The sequence below is a fragment of the Sorex araneus genome, chromosome 4, assembly GCF_027595985.1.
Source record: "Sorex araneus isolate mSorAra2 chromosome 4, mSorAra2.pri, whole genome shotgun sequence".
NCBI lineage: Eukaryota > Metazoa > Chordata > Mammalia > Eulipotyphla > Soricidae > Sorex > Sorex araneus.
The window spans coordinates 162,639,126-162,661,019 of NC_073305.1; the positions used below are offsets into that span (position 1 = coordinate 162,639,126).

Genomic DNA, 21,894 nt, shown 5'->3' on the forward strand with positions numbered 1-21,894 from the left:
CCAGTAATGTCTCCATTGTGAGACTTATTACTGTTTGGGGCATATCGAATACGCCACGGGGAGCTTGCCAGGCTCTGCCATGTGGGTAGGATACTCTCGTAGCTTGCTGGGCTCCCTGAGAGGGACGGAGGAATCGAACCCGGGTCAGCCATGTGCAAGGCAAACATCCTGCCCGCTGTGTTATCGCTCCAGTCCCCTACCCAAAAAAAAGGACAAAAACAATTTCACTTGGCACAGGATGCCACCTTATTTCTAAAGACTATTTCCCACTGGCTGTTTATTCGGGGGAAGGGGAGAGTGAGGAGTAGTGGGGTGTAGGTCACATCCAAAGGTGCTCAAGATTTACTCCTGGCTCTGTGCTCAGAGATCACTCTGGCAGGGCTCACAGCTCTATATGGGGTGCCAGGGATCAAATCTGGTGGACCAGATGCGAGGCAAATGCCCTATCTGCTGTACTATCTCTCTCACCCTCTTAATTACATTTTAGTAAGAAAACCATAAAACTGAAAATGTGAGGCTACCTTGGCAGATTAAAAAACTTGTTTTCAGAGAAAAAGAGCTGAACAGCAAGGATAAGCAAAGAGAAAAGGTAAGGGGGATATGTACAGAACAAATGAACAATTGATAAAAGGATAAACCATATCAGAAAACTGGAGGAACCAGCAGGTAAGAAAGCTATGTAGCTTTTACGCTGATCACAAGAGCTTTCAACTCCAAGTACATAGAAGCTGGACGTTAAAAACAGGCCTCCTGGGCTGGAGCAATTGTATAGTGGGTAGGGCACTCGCCTTTCATGCAGCCAACCCTATTCCTGCGATCCCAGATGGTCCTCCAAGCACTGCCATGAGTGATCCCTGCGTGCAGAGCCAGGAGTAACCCCTGAGCACTGCCAGATGTGATCCAAAACCAAAACAAATAAGAACAAAAGACAGGCATCTTTTCCTCATCTCTCTGCTCAGCTAAGGCCGCAGACACTCGCAGGAGGCCGTCAGTGCTCAGGGAAGGACAGCAGGGGCCTCAGCTCGGTCACCAGGAGCCTGTTCCTTAGCCACACCTCCCTTGCCCAGGGCCAGAGAGAACACGAAGATCGGAGCATCGGGCAGATAGCCAACTCTTGTAGCTCCAAGAAAACTGTGGCCAATGACTTCTCAGAAATGACAGCCTGATACCACTTGGGGGCTGGATCCATCATGGGAAACGGGCCACCATCTGCACACAGCACTTTCGTACAGGGTCAGAGGAGCACCTGACACAGATTCCAAACTTAGGTGCTGGATCAACTTACCCAAAAATGACCTGCAGATTTCCCGAAGCAGTATGAATTTGAATGGCCACAGAACACAATCAAGTTTAAAATGTACGTTTATTTACAAAGGAGCAGCGTGTCAGTGCATCGATCCAAAAAAAAATAAAATTATGTGCATATATATTTACACATCAAGTGTAGGCGAAAGTTCTTAAGAACACTCTTTAAATACTCTTAACACTCTTTAACAGTCAAAATCAGTTCCTAAGAATCACCTTGTAAGAATTTTTAGAAGACTCAATCTATATGATTTAAACTATCTTAAAGAGGGGCTGGAGCTATAGAACAGTGGGAGCTATATCTGTATGCATGCAGCCAGCCCAGGCTCAATCCCGAGCACCACATATGGTTCCCCAGGCCTGCCAGGAGTGACCCAGGAGCACAGAGCCAGGAGTAAGCACTGAGTACTACCAGGTGTGGCCCAAAAAACAAAAAAAATTTAAAATTAAATGTCTTAATAAAACCATTAAAATTTGCATATTCTTTGAAAATCTACAAGTTCCTGGAGGCTAAGCAAAGCAGATCATAACCAATTGCCAATTTCTATGGTTCGAAGACTTTTAAATTAGGATTATAATTGGTTTAATAAATTATTCTTAAGGGCCAGAGAGACAGCACAACAGCTAAGGTGCTGGCCTTTTGCACAGGCAACCCAGATTCAATCCCCAGCATGGCATATAGTCCCCTGAGCTGGGCCAGAAGTGATTCCTGCGCATAGCCAAGTGTAACAACCCAAACCCCATCCTGAGTGAATTATTTGAAAATTTAATTACACTATTAGTTTCTGAGTAGTTTTATATTCATTTCTTAGTCCAGTAAAATGGTTTCTGTTACCTTATAGTAGGGTCCTTCCGTTGCCTAAGAGCCATTTACTATTTAGTTCTTAGGAAAACCATCCAAAGAATATTCAGCTTCTAATCACATTAACATATACCAGGAAAAAAAATCCAAATTCTATCATTAGTGAATTTTGGGTGGGGTTGGCTTTGGAGGAAGCCAGATGTGCCTTGATGAGGGGAGCCACTGATGGGGCGTGGGGAAAGACACAGACAGCAATGATGGGACATGAGACACAGCATGAGGTGCCAGGGTCACAGCCCGGCCTCCTACATGCAAACCCTGTGCTCAGCCTCTTGAGCTCTCTCCCAGGCTCTCTGAAGGGCGTCAGACGTCCAGAAGCCCCACGCCGAGATGGCCCAGTGCACACAGCGCCTTTCACTCCATTCAGAGACGAGGAGCTTTGCCCACAGATGCCACCTTTCCCTGGCACGGGTTGCCCACACCCTGGCCAGCTCTTCTTGTGTCTCTCGGTTCTTTCTTGAGTTCACTGAGCTTCAGGCTGCAAGATGTGATGTCCCAACTGAAACAGAGCAAATGTGGAACACAGAAGTTATTTTACAGTCAAAATCATTGTTAGAAATTACCTTCAATAGAATGGCAACACAAGCACCCAATGACCCTTTGCCATTTAATTCCTTCCACAGGCAACAGGGCTTGGACAAGGCGGCAGGCTGAGGTCAGAGCTGAAGCCAGAGGCCAGGGAGATGGTCTCAGGCACACAGTTCCCAGCAGCTACTGTTTCAGTTTCTACAGCCTCATTCAGTGCTATAAAAGACACCAAAACATGGTTCTTGGTTGTGGACAGTTGAGGAGAAAATGCTAGAACAGTGAACAGTATAAGACAATCGAGGATACCTCAAACCCATGATTGCTGGGAAGTAGTATTTGACACAAGGTTCTTTGAGGGCTTTCAAACATTCTAGAATGTTAATAAACCACTTCCATGTGGAACTGTAGACAGATCAGTCAGCATTGTTAGACTCATCCTCATCATCTATAAAACAGATTTGCCTCCTGGCTTTTGCTCTAAGGTCACAACTGGCAGTGCTAGGAATCAAACTTGGATCCCTTGTATGCAAAGCATGTGCTCCAGCCCTTTGAGCTATCTTCCCCCGCTATAGCCTTTTGTTTTATATTTAAAGACATTGCTGTGATAATCTAATGAGTAAAAATTTACATAAATTTCTATACAAAATATTATGATAAACACTTTAGACGATGCATTTCTTAGTCTTAAAAATATCGTATTTTTTGCTCACTTCAGCAGTACATGTATTAAAAGTGAAAAAATGCAGAAAAAATTAGCATGGGCCCTGGGAAAAGATGATACTCAAATTTGTGAAGCATTCCATATTTTTTAAACTCAGGTATGCGGGTTTTGTGACAGAAATCTCCAGCCTCTCAGAGTTAGGAATGGGTGACCTCCCTCTTCCCCCCTACCCGTTCTTCCAGGAGCCAGAAAGTCATACCCACGAACTGCCGCTGGTGCCATATAAGCTCATTAACCAGCCATGATCCAGAGACTCATAAGAGATCAACAAGTTTCAAAGATGCCTCCAGACCCCAAAGTCACCATCCAGCTATATCACCTTACTTGAAATTTTAGAATTCCTGGTTTGCTATACTCATACTCTATACCACTGATAGGAACACCACACCACATTGGATGGATGTAAAGTAGAAGGCAACCAATCTCGATTAAAAAAATATTAACACACAAGGTTTTAACCTGTAACAACATGTTAGTAACCTCTTCCATAAGGGCTTAATGGCTCCAGGGAGATACAACAATCTTCACATATTCTTCAAAGGAAACCATTTTTTATCAGTTTTAGCAAAATTATTCATGACAAGCAATAACTAACTTATTTAGGGACTACTTTGGGAAAGGCTTAGGTGGTGATTGAGAAAATTCAAAATGGTGGTGGGAAGTTGTAATGGTGTAAAGGTGGTGGGATTTGGTGTTGGAATACTCAATGCAATAACTTATTGTGAACAACTTCATAAAAATAAATTAAAATATCTATGTCATTTTTAATGGGCATATTTCTAGTTTATTCATTGGCTACCTCATGGCAAATCATTTCACTGTCTTGACCAGCTAATCTTTGGACCACTTTTGGGCCAGCACCCTTTTCCTTAGTCCACCTGCTTCCTGATAGCAGCAAGGAGGAATCAGACTGAGCCCTGTGTGAACAGCCTAGCCACCAAGGCTGCCATTCTCTTGGTATGTCAAACATCAGACACAGTGTATTATTTAGGGTCTGCTCAACTACTTGCTGGAAGGTGACTTGACTACTTGCTGGAAAGTGATTCACTCTCCAGCCTACCTGCTTGCTGAGTTCTGTTTTCCAGTTGTTTCGTGTTAGCTCTGCCAGTCATGCGATTCACTTTACTGTCCTTCCTTCTTTCTCCTCTCGTTTCCCAGTCTGCCTCTCAAATAGGAAATATGTTCTCCCTCAAATAGGAAAACCACCTCCCGGAGTAGGATTATGTCTAAGCCAAAGAATGGGAATGTCATGAAAGGAGCAGTGTTTGAAATTGTGTCAGCCGCCTGAGTGTTTGAAATAGTGTGTCCAAGAAGCACTGTCTTTAAAGATTATCATACTTTCACATGAGGCTGACACCCAAGGACAGTAGATACAAGGACCAGGAGGATTGCCCCATAGCTGGAAGCCTGCTTCGTGAGCAGAGAGAAGGCAGATGGAATAGAGAAGGGATCACTAAGAAAATGATGTCTGGAGGAATCAGTCGGGATGGGAGATGGATGCCGAAAGTAGATAATGGACCAAACATGATGACCTCTCAGTGTATGTGTTGCAAGCCATAATGCCCAAAAGTAGAAAGAGAGTATGGGGAATACTGTCTGCCATGGAGGCAGGGGGAATGTGGGAAAGGGGGAGTATACCGGGGTTATTGGTGGTGGGGAATGTGCACTGGTGGAGGGATGGATGTTTGATCATTGTGATTGTAACCCAAGCATGAAAGCTTGTAACTATCTCAATAAAATTTGTGCTTTATTTTTATAAAAATAAAAAAATTAAGTTTTTAATCACAAAAACTTGTCATTCAACAAAATTTAATATATATAAATTTATATATATATATATACATATATATATATATATAACCATACTTTTTTTTTCTCATGTTTACATCCTGAGCCAGGCAGTAGCACAGCAGTTAGGGCAAATGCCTAGCATGCACCAGACCTGAGCTCAATTCCTGACTGATCCCCTGAGCAGCACCAGATGCAAGCCTATAGGCCCCCAGAACTTCCTGGACAGTCCAGGTACCTGGCACCACAGGGCACTGCATCACCTACACAGCTGTTGAGAATCACAGGTGGGGCCCTGAGTGACCCGAGCACCACTTAGGAACACACACCCCTAGCCCAACCCCCCCAAAAAAAACACCTTTTACATTCCCAAGTTTTTTTTTTTTATTAATTGGGAAAAATATTGGAGTTTTCACGTTTAAGCTTGGTTGGTTTGAATCTGTGGCAACATTCTTTTCTCTTCTCGCAAAGTTCCTGCCACAGTTCCTGCCAGTTCATACAACAAGTTAGTCCCTGTCTAGGATAAACAATCATAAACTTATGCAGATATTTACAAGTAAAGAGTTTCATTTCAAAGTACTTCGTATAGGCAGGAAGCTAAAATGAGCACATAACATTACCAAAAACTGCTGAAACCTTAGTATCATAAAGACCACACTGAATAATTAGTTCAGAGAACTTGTAGGCAAAGTTACATCATGAACAATACTCTAGAAAAGTTGGTTACATTAATAGCTTACCCTAGAAATCTCTGGGCTAGAAAATGGAGTAGATTCCCAAGACCTATTTTCTTTCTCAAAAGAATCCTCTTCTTGAAATGCAAATTTCTGCTTAAGCGCATGAGAGATTACAGACACTGGATCCCAGTGTGAACTTGGTCTTTTCCTCTTCTGAATGGGTCTACCTCCAGGTGACCTGAAATAAATTGAATAAATTAAAACTGTGTTAATTTAAGCACCTGTTGAATAGTATAATTGAAATATAAAAGTATCATATTATAAACTACTTACAATCTTTGAGAGACCAAAACATTTGTTATGGAATAAGGAATCTGTATTGACACAGTGATTTTAAGAATCGAAAAACAAGAAACCATATTGGTAGAATTCCCCGAATTTATCAAAAATCTCCATACTGCGAATCTTTTTTTACCCCTAACTTTCCAGGGGGTGGAAAAATTTATAAGAAAGAAACTTTTTAACTATAAATTTTATGAAAAGAAAACTATGAAGCAACTACTTATTCATTCACCTGGCCATTTCCTCAATCTGCATCCAGTAGTATTGTCCTAGGCTCTAAGATGCAAAGAATAATGAACCAAGGAAGAGGATGAAACTGATGTGCCTTTAGCTAAGACTGTACTTAGGCTGGGGTAAGCAGTGGACATTCTGGGGGTTCACAAAGTTAAGTGCAGGTGGAAAGGAGGAAGGATCAGGGCCAAAGCAATAGTATAGTGGGTACTTGCATGCGACTGACCCAGGTTCTATCCCCAGCATTCCATATGGTCCCCCCCAAGCACTACCAGGAATAATTCCTGAATGCAGAGTCAGGAGTAAACCCTGTCCATACAAAGTATTTTAAAATACACTTTTTGGGGTGTGACCCAAAAAGAAAAAAGAAAAAAGAAAAAAAAAGGCAAAGGAGGAAGGCTCCTAAAAGTAACTTAAGAAAAAAAAAATGGAAGGCAATTTTTGTTTGTTTTGGGGCCAAAGCCTGCAATATTAGCTCAGGGTTATTATTCTTGGCTCTACAGTCACAAATTACTCTTGGTAGTGCTCAAGGGACTTTATGGGATGTCAGGAATTGACCCAGGTCGACTGCAGGCAAAGTGAGCACCTACCCACTATATCACCGCTACAACCCCTGGAAGGCAACTTTTTTAACTCCAATAAATGAAAACTCATTCAACACAAAACATAATCATAATCTATGAAATGGCTTTCCTGTAGAGGCCTGAGCAATAAAGAGGACAGTGGATAGGATGTTTGCCTTGCAGGAGGCCAACACAGGTTTAATCCCTGGCACCCGATATGGTTCCCTGAGCTCCACCAGGAGCACAGAGCCAGGAGTAAACCTGAGTGCCTCCAATTGTGGCCCAAAAAACATATTTATCTATATTTTTATATATAGTGGTTTAACTGAAAACTGTAACTTTACTGGAAAGTCTTAACAAGAAATTTATATGTTCAAGTATTTTTGGAGGTAGAATGGAGGAACATAGATAATATGTTCCTAATCTTGAACAAGAGGAATATGATTAAGATATCAAGAAATAGGGCCAGAGCAATAGTACAGCTGATAGGGTGTTCACCTTGCATAAGGCCAACCCAGGTTCTATCCCCAGCACTCCATATGGTCCCCTGAGCCTCACACCTCAGGGTGTGATCCCTGAGCGCAGAGGCCATAGTTAGCCCTGAGCACTGCCAGGTGTGGCCCAAAACAAAAACAAGATTATCAATAAATAGCAAAAATCAAAGTCAAAGAGATAGTACAGTGGATAGGGCATTTGCCTTGCATGCAGCAGACCTGGATTTAATCCCTGGCATCCCATAGGGTCTCCCCAAGCGTGCCAGGAGTGATCCCTGAACGCAGAGCCCGGAGTAAGCCCTGAGCAGTGCCGGTATTGCCCAAAAATCAGAAGGAAAAAAAGAGGAAGAAATAGCAAAAATATATTGTTTCAAAAATATGAAGATAAGACACAAGAAGAGTCAAAACTGATAAAAAAAAAAAAAACCTCTGGGAGAGATATTTGAGGTGAAGATAAGAGAGCAGACTAATATATGTTTACTTTAGAAGTAAGGGCTGGACCGCCGAGATGTGATCCCGGGGGCCGGCCTCTCCGCAGCTGTACAAGCGTGAATCCAGACCCAGCAAAGCCTCTTTCGGTGTGAGCAACTCCTCGCAGAATGTCTCCATCTCTCTCTCTCTCTCTCTCTCTCTCTCTCTCTCTCTCTCTCTCTCTCTCTCCCTCCCTCCCTCCCTCCCTCCCTCCCTCTCTCTCTCTCTCTCTCTCTCTCTCTATGAAGGGCGCGGTGGCCGCCATATTAAGACGACCACAGATTGGGATTTCAAGCCTGCAATTATCTAATATCTGGAAGAAATCTCCCTGGACTTCTTGTTAAAGTACAGAAATTCAAAACCACGCGGCCGGCCGCGCGACCTTATTTGTCTTCACAGTAGGTCTGAATCTAGTGGGGTACTCCTAACAACAATAGTGAGGTTTGTGTTGAAATAGTGAATGTAACCAAAGTAAACAGAATGTAAAATGAAACTTATCAGTTACAAGGTGGGGGGGGCGGGATGGGAGGTGTACTGTGTGGGTTTTGTTTTTTTTTTGGTGGTGGTATATGGGCACTGGTGAAGGGATGGTTGTTTCAGCATTATATAACTGAGACCTAAGCCCGAAAGCATTGTAATCTTCCACACGGTGATTTAATAAAATAAAATTAAATAAAAAAATAAATAAAAATAAATTAATTAAAAAAAAAAAAAAGGAAGTAAGGGCTGGAGTGAAAGTACAGCAGGAAGGGAGTTTGCCTTACACGGCTGACCCTGCTTGAATCCCAGTCATCCCATATGGTCCCCCGAACAATGCCTGGAGTGATTCCTGAATGCAAAGCCCAGGAATAACCCCTGAGCATCATCAGGTGTGACCCAAAAAGAAAAAGAGACATTTATAATTTAAAAAGACATTTAAAAACCTAATAAGAGAGAAGACTAATCAATGTTTACTTTAAAGTTTCTGTTCTTGCAGTATTTCCTGCCCTGAGCCAGGCTGTCTTCACAGGAGCACCTGGGAGTGGGAACGGGTTGCATTTCCCTCCCTGCCCCAAGCAGAATCCTGGCAGCCAAAAACCTCCAGCACCTAGCCAACCACAGCCATGCTCAAGGCCACTCTCCACGCCCTCCGACGAGCCTCACCCATGAAGGAACCGAAGAGGAACTGAGGTATGTGGGAACCAGGGCTGAGATCTCCTGGCTGAGATCTCCACGCCTTCTCAGATCGGGACTGGGCCTCCTCCACCCAGCTCTCCAGTCATCCCCCACGCCCACGAACCGTGTAATCTCATTTTGTTTGATTTTAACATACTTGCTTGTATTCTCTTACATATGGACTTAAATGGCCCCAGAATGAAATACAACAACCTTCACACACCTCCCTCTTATTGTGGTGGGAAGATGTTCACTGGTGGGGTGGGTGTTTGAATATTATCTTTAATGAACTATTGTAATCTACTTTATGAAAATAAAATGTATAAAAATCGCAATAAATAAATAAAGTTTCTGTTCTTTTCTCCAACTATGACAACATACCGTTCAACAGCACGGAGCTTAACCTTATTCAGATCCTTCAGCACATCCAGCATACTTGGAACATCTTTGCTTTTCTGAGTTTCGGAGCAACTATGATTGGTCTTGCTGGCACCTGGCTGGTGTTTCTTCGTTTCAGTTGCTGAGCTATCTGAGTCGCATACATTATCAGAAGCAGAGGACGGAGACTGAAGAGAAGAGAAGCAGGGAGGCAGTGGAGGTGGAGGAGGAGGAGAAGGAAACAGTGAACGTGAAAACGGATCTGGTGCAACACTTGGTGGAGCAGCCTCTGACGGTGGCGTCAGTCCCAAGCCATCAGGTCCATCATCCAAGTCCAAGGAGTCTAAACACAAAACCGTCAGATGAGAAACCATGCAGAATTCTCTCACCCGACACTAATTAGACACAACCGAAACAATTTCTGTAACACTACTAAAATGAGGCAGGAGAAACAATCCCATCTGCTTAGTAATTTCTCTAAGAGTCAAGCCAGATAGCAAATTTGTTTAAAATCCAATTAGGAGTCTCTCTTAGCAGGAAAGGGGGTGGAGGATGTAATTTAAAGAGAAAACAAAGAGCGTTTTCCCAATAATCCTCATTTTAAAAAGACAAACATAATCAACAGCTTGTACCAGGAACATTCAAACTGGTGTAATCATTTTGTAATGACACTGCAGAAATATCTACGGATATACTTTTCAAGAGTCTGATATGGACAATAAATACTTATTTTTTCGTTTTGGGGTTTGGTTTTCTTTTAAGTGCTTGGGCTCGGGTCAGCTGTGTGCAAGGCAAGTACCCTAATCACTGCACTCTCTGGCCCCATAAATACTTAACTTTTCAAGACAGATTTTTCCCTAATAAGTCATACATAACACTTCTACTAAAAAATAACGTATTCATATCTTATTGTTATATATTATCAAATAGGCGTAAGTGTAAGGTCGGAGGGACAATACAGCAGACAGGGCACTTACCTTACAGGCAGTTGGCCCAGGTTCAATCCCCAACACTCCATGTGCTCCCCAAGCCCACAAAGAGTAATCCCTGAGCACAGGGGCAGGAATAAGCCCTGAGCAATGCCAGGTATGGCCCCAAAACAAAAAATAATTATGTCATGTACAGTACATGTCGTAAATGTGATATTACATTACACAATGTGTGTGGATATGACTATATATACATATCTGAGGATGTTTATTGGTTAAAGCAAGTTATTTCTCTAAAATTCTGGGAAAAGACTACCTGGAAAAGGATCACTGCTATTCACCTAAACTTGGTGAAAGTTCAGCAATAACGTCAAGCATATATATAAAGCCTCAACTATATAAATATATAAAGTCTCAAACCTAAACTTTTCTTTCAAATTAATGCGATTTGCTTCAGATTTGGCAATCAAAAAATTGATTTCTCTTGCCCGCATGCCTGGCTGTCTTCCCCGGGGCCCCTCAGAGGGGATGGGCTCCAGCTTCCCTCCCCACGCCGAGCAAAGCTCCCGGCGGCCAAAGACCACCAGAACCTAGCTACAGCCATGCTCGAGGCCCCTCTCCACACGTTCGGACAGGCCTCACACATGAAGGTACTGGCAGAGGAACCCAGATATGTATAATCCCATCAACGGCCAACATCCAGAGATTTAAAAGCAAGCTCCCAGAAGAATCTTATAGCCTACTTCTCCCTCTGGGAGAAACTGGCAAGCTTCTGAGAGTTTCCTGCCCACATGGGACAGCCTTACAAGCTTCCCAAGGTGTATTCATATGCAAAATCAGTAACAAGCTGGATCTCATTCCCCTGACCCTGAAAGAGCCTCCAGTGTGACATCATTGGGAGGGCCAAGTTGAGAGAGACTTCTAAGATCTCAGGGAAAGGAGGAATGGAGAGGTTACCGAGCCCGCTCGAGAAATCGATGATTAACGGGATTTCGTGATCGTGATCGTGATCGTGCTTCAGATTTAAGTTTACTAAGAAAATAAGGTTTCTGAACACAGAAGGTATCTTCAGGGCTGGAGAGCTGAAGGTTGGAGCATTTGCCTGACGGGCACGAAGCCGAGCGCTGAATTCCACCCGCGCCCCAGGCACAGCACTGTGGGGAGACCCATTCTCCACAAAAACTACCTTCAACACCATAGCCAGGTCATCTTGAAATCAGTCATTCTCCTCACCACGAATGTATCCTTTCTGAATAGACATAATAATTACATCTAGCCAACCACACTGCTATGTGTAATGCCATTCACAAAATGCATTCACAGCAAATATTCCTTCTCAGATAGGCTGAGCGTCACCTCAGCTGAAGTGAGTCGAGAATGCTCTTACCGGCACGTGGGCTGCGTTTCAGTTCTGACAGGCTCACAAGGGCAGCGATCTGAGAGCGGAGGAAAGTCAGCTCTTCTTCAAGGACAGCTATCTTTTCAATTGCAGGATCACATGCAGGCCGACTATTTGTCATTGAGCTGTTATGTCTTAGAGCTGGTGGCACTGGATCCCAAACTACTTGTGAAGAATGGAATACTTCCACTTTTTCCTTCTCTTCATTTTTCCATCTACAATTCCTGTGAGAGGACAGGAAGAGAGCAGGAAAGAGGGGAAGGAGATTAGGAGGAAGGAAAAGCTCCAAAAGAATTACTTCCGTCAGGGGGCTAGAGCAATAGCACAGCAGGTAGGGCGTTTGCCATGCACACGGCTGACCCGGGTTCGATTCCCAGCATCCCATATGGTCCCCTGAGCACCGCCAGGAGTAATTCCTGAGTGCAAAGCCAGGAGTAATCCCTGTGCATCGCTGGGTGTAACCCAAAAAACAAAAACAAAAAAAAATTATTTCAGTCAAAGACACCAAACATTTTATCTAGACTATGATTGTGTCCAGACTTGATTAAGTCAAGCATATCACATCTGAATATTTTATCCTCAATATATATGATAGAATGTTGCTTTTAACAGATGACCAGTGATTGAGCAGGGCATAAAGAAAGTCTTGCTTTTAAACAGTGCAACAAAAGCAATTATCTTGTAACTGCTCTCCAAATTAGTTTTACACACAGTGAAAGTTGAATTATTTAGAAATAATAATGTTGATTTATTGAAAAATCCTATATCTCTGAATCCAAGGTATTGGGGACTTCTGGTCACATATTAGGGCTAAATTTATGGTAATCTAACTTTTTGAAAATTGATAAACCAATTTTGATACCTAATAAATCTAGCCAAAATATCTAAATAACCACCCTTTGTTTTGCTTACAGCTTGTATCCGACTATACTAATACAAAAGTGAGCCCACCGAAAAAGTAACACATATAAGTCTCAAAAGATATTTAATGTTATCTGGTGAATAGTCAAGACTCTAGAGCGTGAACTCTTGAGCAACACAGGATTAAACTGTAAGGGTCCAATTATCTACAGGCCTTTTTATAAACAAATGACATAAATGCACAGTATCCAAGAATATAGCACAGTGTGCTTTTCCTTGGTTTTCGAGGGGGAGGGGAGTTGTTTGTTTGGGGACCACATCCAGCAATGCTCAGGGGTTACTCCAGCTCTGCACTCAGGAATGACTCCTGGTGATGCTTGGGGGACCATATTGGATGCTGGGGAATGAATCCAGGTCAGAAGCCTGAAAAGCAAATACCCTATCCGCTGTACTATCATTACGGACCCCCACTATGTGCTTCTTATGATTTTAATAACCTTTTCTCTAGTTTACTTTCATGTGCACTCATATGTGGAATATAATATAACTGAGAAGTACAAGTTGGCAGTGATGCAATTTCTGGCAGATATTTCTCTGGACTTAGTTACTAAAATACTAAAATACAGAAACCCAAAACCGTGAGGCCGCTAAGTGCGATCACTTGACCTCATACCTCTTCATTCTCAGCAATGGAAAACAAATTATCAAATGCTTCCTTTTCAGCAGGTCTGACTTTAGGGGGGAGACTCTCCAAACAATAATAGTGAGTTTTGTTGAAATATTAAATGCAATCAAAGTGAAAGTAAAGCGAAATTTATCAGTTACACAGGCGGGGGGGGGGGGTGGCTAGGGGTGGGGGGGCTAGGAGTGTGGGGGGACGGGGTGGAGCTATACTGTGATTCTTGGTGGTGGAATATGTGCAATGGTGAAGGGATGGGTGTTCGAGCATTGTATAACTGAGACTTAAACCTGAAAACTGTAACTTTCCACATGGCGACTCAATAAAAAAAATTAAAAAATAAAAATAAAAAATGCCTGCAACATGTTATACTAAATATATATATATCACATATCACATAAAAATTATATTAGCCAACTACTTATTTCCCAAATTTCAGTCAACAGCAGGCCATTTTTTAGTTAAGTTCTGGAGGAATTAAAAGTTGCTATTCAAAAGTGTATATAATTTCAGCTCAGCGGTTAGGGAGGCTGTCCCCTTAAGTTCCATGTTTTTTGGTTTCTTTTTGGTTTGAGGGCCACACCCAACTACGCTCAGGTCTTGCTCCTGGCTCTGAGCTCAGGGATCAGTCCTGGCAGTACTTGGGGGACCATACGTGGTGCTGGGGATCTAACCTGGGTCGGGCGTGTGCAAGACAAGCTCTTTACCCAATGTATAATCTCCTGGGCCCTCATAACTCCCATGTTTTATAAGAGATCACCTATATAAATTTTCACTATAAGACAGAAATAAATTACCTAGGGCTGGAGCGATAGCACAGCGGTAGGGGATTTGCCTTTCACACGGCCGACCCATGTTCGATTCTTCCACCCCTCTCGGAGAGCCCGGCAAGCTACCGAGAGTATTGCACCCGCATGGCAGAGCTTGGAAAGCTACCCGTGGCGTATTGGATATGCCAAAGACAGTAACAATAAATCTCACAATGAGAGACGTTACTGGTGCCCGCTCGAACAAATCGATGAGCAACGGGATGACAGTGACAGTGACAGGACAATGAATAGCTATCCTTAAAATGACATAGTGATTTTAGTATTTTTTTTCCACTGGGGTTCCATGGAGTTGGGGAGGGGATGCCAGGGAGCAGTGTTCCCAGTGGGACGAGGAATGGAACGGAGGGCCGTGCACATGCCAAGCACATACTCAACAATTTGAGCTGGCTCCCCAGCCCCTTCTATCTAATATCATTCTTTCCAAGGTCTGCTTTTGGGTTTAAGAAAAAGTGACTGGAAATTAGAAAGATCTTAACAGTAAGAGACAGACAAAACAGAAATGTTTCAGTTAGTATGAACAAACTAGTACATACAAGAAGTTAGAATATAGCTCATACCCCAATTTTCAAGACAAATATATAAAATTACCGAACGCTGAAATAACTGGCTTCTTCGTCATTTGCCACCCACGAAATATCAGCAAAAGATGGAACTACAGATCCATAGTTACCCGAGCCTACAGAGTTCGAGACTGGGGTCAACTAAAGCAAAAAAAAGAAAAAGAATATGAGTTCTGAAGAGAGGGGAAAGCCACAGGCACCATTAAGTTAAAAAATCTGAGCATGAAAAAGAAAAGGATACTAAATGCAAACACACATACCTCTTAGTAAGAAATTATACTGAGAAAAATGTTACTTTAGAGCAGTGCTTTTAAGGGTGCTGAAAGAAGGAAGTCAGGGTACAATTGGGGGTCATTTTAAAAAGCTGGATTCCCAGGGGAGCACTGAGTAATTTTTCCCCCCTGAAAAAGAGGCAGCAGGCCAAATTCACTCTGTTCTAAAGTCTAAGCAACCGAAATATCCTTCAGTGAGTGAAAATTTCTGGATCAGTAAACCATGTAACATCCAGGCAGAGAGAGGTCTATTTTCAAAGCTAAAAAGAAATGAGTTGTCTAAACATGAAAATACATAGAGGAGGGGCTGGAGCGATAGCACAGTGGGTAGGGCATTTGCTTTGCATGCAGCCGACCCGGGTTCGATTCCCAGCATTCCATAAGGTCCCCTGAGCACCGCCAGGGGTGATTCCTAAGGGCAGAGCCAGGAGTAACCCCTGTGCATTGCCAGGTGTGACCCCAAAAAGCAAAAAAAAAAAAAAAAAGACATGGAGGAAACCTGAGTCTGTCTACTAAGTAAAAAAACCAATCAAAAAAGGTTATGTAACAATATGATTCAATTGTACAACAGTCTGGAAAAAGCAAATTATGGACACAACTTAAAAAAAAAATGATCAGTGATCATCTGAGATCCGGGATTGAGTGATGGGAGGAATGAACAATAACAATACTCTGTATGGTTTGTAATCACCCATACAAGTCATAATAGATTTCTCCAAATCCATAAAATGTACCATATAATGTACAAGATATACAAGAAAGAAACTTATCAACTTAAGGCCATCCTATCGTGGCCTTAACTGTATACACATCATGTGTATCCCTCAAAGTACTCTGTGGCAGATGTTATTAATGGTAGCCGCTACATACGTGAATAAGTAGCAGCTATGGAGACCCTCTCTGTGTCTTCCTAATTTTTCTGTGAACCTAAGTTGTTCTCAAAAGCTCAATCAATTGCTGAAGGGGGAAAAAAAATATATCTAAACATGGAACAATATACTCTCCCCTGCTTAAATCATCTAATATAAAACAAAAACTAAAAGACAAAAAAAAAAAACAAGAAAACCCAAGTGTTGCTGTATATATTAGGTCTTTGAATGTAATTAAAGAGACAAAGTTGAAGGTAAAGGATGTTTCCAGGTCTTCTGTGATTCAGTGTGTATCCCTTAGAGAACCTAGGATGCTTTTTTCCTCCAGTATGCTTCAGTAGTAAATGTTAACCTGACTTACCTCAAAAATAGGCCTAGGACAAGGTTCTAATGGAAGAATTCTCCCAATAATACGAACAATGCTCCGTGCTGATCCATAGTCTTTATTTTCCCAAACACGCAAAACCTATTTAAACATACAGTATTATTTTGAAAGTAATCTACTGAGCATGATTACATGTCTATGAAAAAAACAATGATATAGAAGAGATATTTATTTTACAAAAGAAAAAAAAAAGACAGAACGGCATACTCAAAGTATTTTTCTTCAGTAATTAAATTTTATTCATATTTGCCTTAAAAAGAAAAAACAAAAGATTGTGGGGGTTGGAGTGATAGTACAGCAGGCAGACCTGGTAGAGCATTCACCTTGCACATAGCCAAGGCTGGTTCGATCCCCGGTACCACGTTACCCTGAGCACAGACAGGAGTGATCTCTGCGCACAGAGCCAAGAGTAAGTCCCGAGCACCACTAGATATGGCTAAATAAATAAAGACGGAGTGGCAGCGGTGGGGACTACAGAGATAGCACAGAGGTTATAGTATAAAGCGTTTGCTTTGGATGAGGTTGACCCCTGTTCTATCTCAGGCACCACACATGGTCGCTTAAGTACCACAAGAAGTGATTCCCAAACACAGAGTCAGGAATAAGCCCTGAACACAGCCAAGTGTAGTCAGAAAAACAAAATAAAACAAAGAAGTTAAAAGTTAGCATATTCCAGAAGGGCACAATTCTTTCAAAACAGCACTTTACATTCATTTTATCCTACTATCATACACAACTTTGGTCAAAAAGACTGCACCCCCCCTCGAATTCCCTGCCATAGTGGCAGGGTGGGGTGGGGGGAGACGGGACTGGGGAGGGGGGGAGGGATGTTGGGTTTACTGGTGGTGGAGAATGGGCACTGGTGAAGGGATGGGTTATCAAACTTTGTATGGGGGAAACATGAGCACAAAGATGTATGGATCAGTAACTGTACCCTCACGATGACTCTCTAATTAAAAATAAACTAATAAAAAAAATTAAAAAAAAACTGCACCCCCCCTCAATCCACAGAAGCTCTCATATTTTTATTCTGAAAACTGACAACTTCAACTTCTCAAGCAATAAATTAGATTAATACAGAGTATACTCATGTAATGAGTTTCCCTAAAGAAGGAAAAATAAATCACTGTAACAATTTTAAAGTTCCTTATTTGCAGTGGAATACAACTACTGGAAGTCAGTTACAGGGAAGATAAAAGTAATTAATAAATGTGCTACCAAACTCAAACAAGCACTTTTGTCTTTTAGCCTGGGCATCCATACTGAGATAAACTATTTGCATAGTAACCTCCCCAAACCCTGGCATAACATATTCTTATGACAAAGATTAACACAAAGAAAGCATTTTTCTTCTTCAAAAAGCATAAGAAAATAAAATTTGAGTTTTCCTAAGATTCCATAACAAGGACAAAGTTTATCAGCAAAATACAGGTAGAATTCTACCTGCCTCCTCTGAGAAATGCAATAAACAATATATCCATTGAGCAGTACATAAATAGTTCTGGAACTCAGTAGAACAACAAGGATTAGAAAACAGATTTGGAAATCATTGGCATACAAAACATATGATATTGGTAAAATTCAAAGGTATAGAGCAACTTGAAAAAAAATAGGTCTAGAAAGAAAGATTTGGGATATCATCAGCCCACAGAATCAGTCTATGCAAAGTCATGCCATTGTTTTATTTTTAATGACAAGGACTCTAAGTTTATTTGTTCATCTCCAAACAACTAAGTCTAACATTAAATATTAAAATTCCATTAACTGGGCTCACAATAGTAGATATCACAAAAATGCATAGGATCAAAAGAAACTACTGTAAACAACGATATGCCAATAAATTTGGTAATCAAGGAGACAGAAAATTTTTACAGAAATAGAGCCTAGGGGGCCAGAGAGTTAGTGCAATGTGCAGGGCACTAATCTTGCCTGTAGTTAACCTGGGTTTGATCCCCAGCATCCCATATGGTTCCTCAAGCCCTCCCAGGGATAATTCCTGAGTGCAGAGTAAGGAGTAACTCCTGAACATTGCCAGGTGTGGCTAAAAAAGTAAAACCAAACAACAACAACAAAATAGAGCATAGGGCCAGAGCAATAGTACAGGAGGTAAGGTGCTAGCTTTGCTTGGCCGATCCAGAGAGTGAGAGTGGAGAGGGGGTTGGGGAAGTATGCTCACTTCGCCTGTGGCCAATTTGGAGGGAAGTAGAAAGGGGGAAGGAGGAAAGGGAGGAGATGGAAGAGGGGTAGAAGGAAGAAGAGGAAGACGACATGCAGACTGCCAAAAGTAAAATGAAAACACTCATTATAACTTATTACTAGGTCAATACAATAAAAACCATGAGAAACTGCCTCACAACGTGAAAATTCTGTACATCAAACTAAGCAACAAGCATTGGCAAACATGTGGGGAAAGCAAATGCTTTGTGGAACTATAAATTGGTCCAGCCATTCAAAATGTTGTGAAATTTCCTCAGTAAGTTAAAAATAGAACTGCCATATGATCTAGCAATTCCACTTCTGAGTGCCAACCTGAAGATATCAACTGGAAAAATTATATCCAGCTCAATATTTACTGCAGTCCTAATTTATTTACTGGGAAGAGTGGGGTGGTAAGCCGCTGCCAGTTATGCTTAGGTTTAACTCCTGGTGGTAGTAAGGGGATCAAATGAGGTGCCAGGATAAAACCAGAGTAGGCCTAAAGCAAGGCAAACTCCTAAACCTCCATAGCGTCTTTCCAGCGCTTGCAGCCCTATTTCAACAGAATAGGAAACAAACAGAACTGCACATCATAGATAATTACATAAAAATGTGGGATATATTCACAATACTTTGCAGCAATCAAAAAAGGAAATATTGCCATTTAAAATAATTAGGAATTAGTGGGGCTTGTGCAAAGCAAAGGAGAAAGACAAATACTGGGTGGTCACACCTATGTGCACAATGTAAAGAAATAAAATTTGTGAATAAGAAATTTTAAAAATAAACCAGCAGACATTTATAATAGAGGTTATAGGAGGGGTAGAAAGTGGAGAGTGGCATCTGTGGGATATAAAAAAGCGTAAAATGAGATTAATACCTGCGGAGAGTAAAAACAAGGGCCGGGAGGACTGGACTACAGATGGAAGCTTGCCACAAGAGGAGTGTCCAGGGGAGGGCAGTTAGGATAGAGAAGGGTCCAGTATAACAATGATAGTTGAAAATGATCACTCTGGACAAGAACTGAGTGCTGAAAGGTAGAAATATACATGATAACTTCTCAGTATCTATATTGCAAACCATAAAGCCCAGAAGGTTTTAGAGAAAAAGAACAGAACTGAACAGAACAGGAAAAAAAGAGAGAAAGAAGAAAACTAGGGTGGGTGAGGTTGGGAGGGGGGGGACAGGAAAGGTGGGGGAGGCAGGTGGGGAGAGTGACGGAAGGGAAACTGGGGCCACTGGTAGTGAGAAATGAACACTGGTGAAGGGATAGGTACTGGAACATTGTATGACTAAAACCCAGTCATGAAACACCCTTGTCACTGGGTATCTCATGGTGACTCGATTAAAAAAAAAAAGTGAGGAATAGGAAATAGAATAAAGATGGCATTAAGCTTTTGGTTTTGAAAAAACAAGGGCCAAGGGCAATAGCTCCAAGTGCTGGTAGGCATACCTTACAGAGAAGGGCCCCCAATTCTGACCCCCTAGCACAAGGTAGCACCTAGCACCCCTTGGCCAGAGAAGCACCAGGCCCTAGCACTGGAGAGTGGTCCCCATTACTAGCACTGCTAGGGAGCTTCCAACAGAACAAAAGAGAAACTGGGAGTGGGAAGGAAGTCTTTCTAAGTATGTTAATTCTATGAAGGCCATGTGTATATTTTGGTCTTAAATTAAATCTTACATATAAATCTTTTAATTTTTTTATTGAATCACAGTTACACAGTTACAAAGTTGTTCATGATTGCGTTCATTGTTGCTCATATAGTGCCCCAACACCCATCCCTTCACCAGTGTACATCTCCTACCACCAATGTAGAAATCATTTTCAAAATAAGACCCAAGAACAACTATAACAGATACCTTCATATCCATTAAGTCATTTATTTACCTGGTCTATGGGAACACCAAAATATTCCAGCATCTCTCTCAAGATATTCAGGATGAGAGACATTGATGAAGCAAATACAGAAGCAAACTCAAGGAAACATTACTGATTTCTTGATGTCTTGGAGGGAAAAAATTGAAAAATTATTTTTGATAAAGTTACATAAATGATATGAAGGAACGGAAACCAACATAAGCATTGCAAGATACAACTGGAGCTGTTTTTATTTTGTAATACCCCCACTTCCTACAATTACTAAAGATGTTATTTTACAATTTAATGTATTAGTTTACAATAGTGTTAATGTTTGCAGTTTCACTGTACGAGTTTTACCACACCCGCCACAACGAAGGTGCCCAAGAGTCTCCACCAGTGTCATGTTAATTCTAACCCGCCTTCTCTTAAAAAGCTTCACGTGGGGCTGGAGTGATAGCACAGCGGGTAGGGCGTTTGCCTTGCACGCGGCCAACCCGGGTTCGAATCCCAGCATCCCATATGGTCCCCTGAGCACCGCCAGGGGTGATTCCTGAGTGCATGAGCCAGGAGTGACCCCTGTGCATCGCCGGGTGTGACCCAAAAAGCAAAAAAAAAAAAAAAAGCTTCACGTAACAGTCGCACTTCACTTTTTCTTTTTAAAGCAAAAACTATCATAAATTCTGCGACGATTGTTCAGTGTACGCTTTACTGGCCAGATTTTGTAAAAAGTCAAAAATAATAAGAGGAATGGGGAACCAGGGGGAAGTAAAAACAAATGAACAAAAAAAAAAAACCACCCTTCAATGTATTGGTTAAATTACACTTCAAGTGCATGGGGGGCGGAAGAGACAATAGAGGCGCTTATCAGGCAGCTGCCGGTCCCGGCTACATCTCCCGCACCTCACAGGTTCCCTGGAGCCCCATCAGGAGTGATCCCTGAGCACAGGAACCCCTGAGCACCGCTAGGTGTGGCCCCCTCACTTCTCCCCCGACCCCCTCCCCCCCCCCCAATCCCGCAACAAGTGCACGGGATGTTACAGATATCCATCAACAGAAGACAGGGAAGAAATGAAAGCAGGAAAGCCTTCAAGTCAAATTAACGGCAAAGTGCACTGGTGGTGGGATTGGTGTCGGAATAGAGAATGTAGTAAATCATGATCAACTTTATAAAAACATTAATTTTTTTTAAAGTTAATGAGATGGGTCAACTCCCCAGCTCCTGAGCTTTGGGCTGAGGCGGGTGAGGCTCTGAGCCTTCACCTCAGCAGTGCACGAAAGCCGGCAGGACTCTCGATTTAGAACTAAATGAATGAACAGAACCTCACGGAAGACCACCCGCGCTCCTCTTTTAAACCGTCCAGACTAAGCGCTCCAGGGGCACGAAGAGCCGAGTGGCGACGGGCAGAAACCAGCCCACGGCTTCCCTCTGGGCTAGCAGGACCCAGCAGGGTCTCCGAGCCTTACCCACCACTCCCGCCCCGCGTCGAGGTGCGGGCGTTAACTGAATCCTGCCTCGGAATTATCCGTAGACGAATCCC

General features: G+C 42.3%; 1 protein-coding gene and 1 non-coding gene across 2 annotated transcripts; one reads left to right on the plus strand and one right to left on the minus strand.

Annotated features, from left to right (window-relative positions):
• Positions 1-1,453: 1,453 nt before the first annotated feature.
• MTFR2 (mitochondrial fission regulator 2) lies at positions 1,454-20,836 on the minus strand. The gene is made up of 7 exons (XM_055136496.1): positions 20,384-20,836; positions 16,276-16,380; positions 14,802-14,914; positions 11,832-12,067; positions 9,519-9,858; positions 5,945-6,119; positions 1,454-2,666 (listed from the first exon to the last, which is right to left on the minus strand). Exons 1-7 carry the CDS (start codon positions 20,444-20,446, stop codon positions 2,631-2,633), a joined length of 1,068 nt encoding a protein of 355 aa, XP_054992471.1. The 5' UTR covers positions 20,447-20,836; the 3' UTR covers positions 1,454-2,630.
• Positions 3,398-3,504, plus strand: LOC129404570 (U6 spliceosomal RNA). Its single transcript, XR_008629963.1, has one exon. It is a non-coding gene; the product is annotated as a U6 spliceosomal RNA (small nuclear RNA).
• Positions 20,837-21,894: the final 1,058 nt, after the last annotated feature.

Excerpts from the sequence above, each read along its gene's own strand:
- MTFR2 (XM_055136496.1), bottom strand. The coding sequence starts at position 20,446 with ATGTCTCTCATCCTGAATATCTTGAGAGAGATGCTGGAATATTTTGGT. Across the intron at positions 14,915-16,275 it reads GTCCTAGGCCTATTTTTGAG|TTGACCCCAGTCTCGAACTC; the intron begins GTAAGTCAGGTT and ends TTTTTGCTTTAG. Across the intron at positions 9,859-11,831 it reads GAAACGCAGCCCACGTGCCG|ACTCCTTGGACTTGGATGAT; the intron begins GTAAGAGCATTC and ends TTTTGTGTTTAG.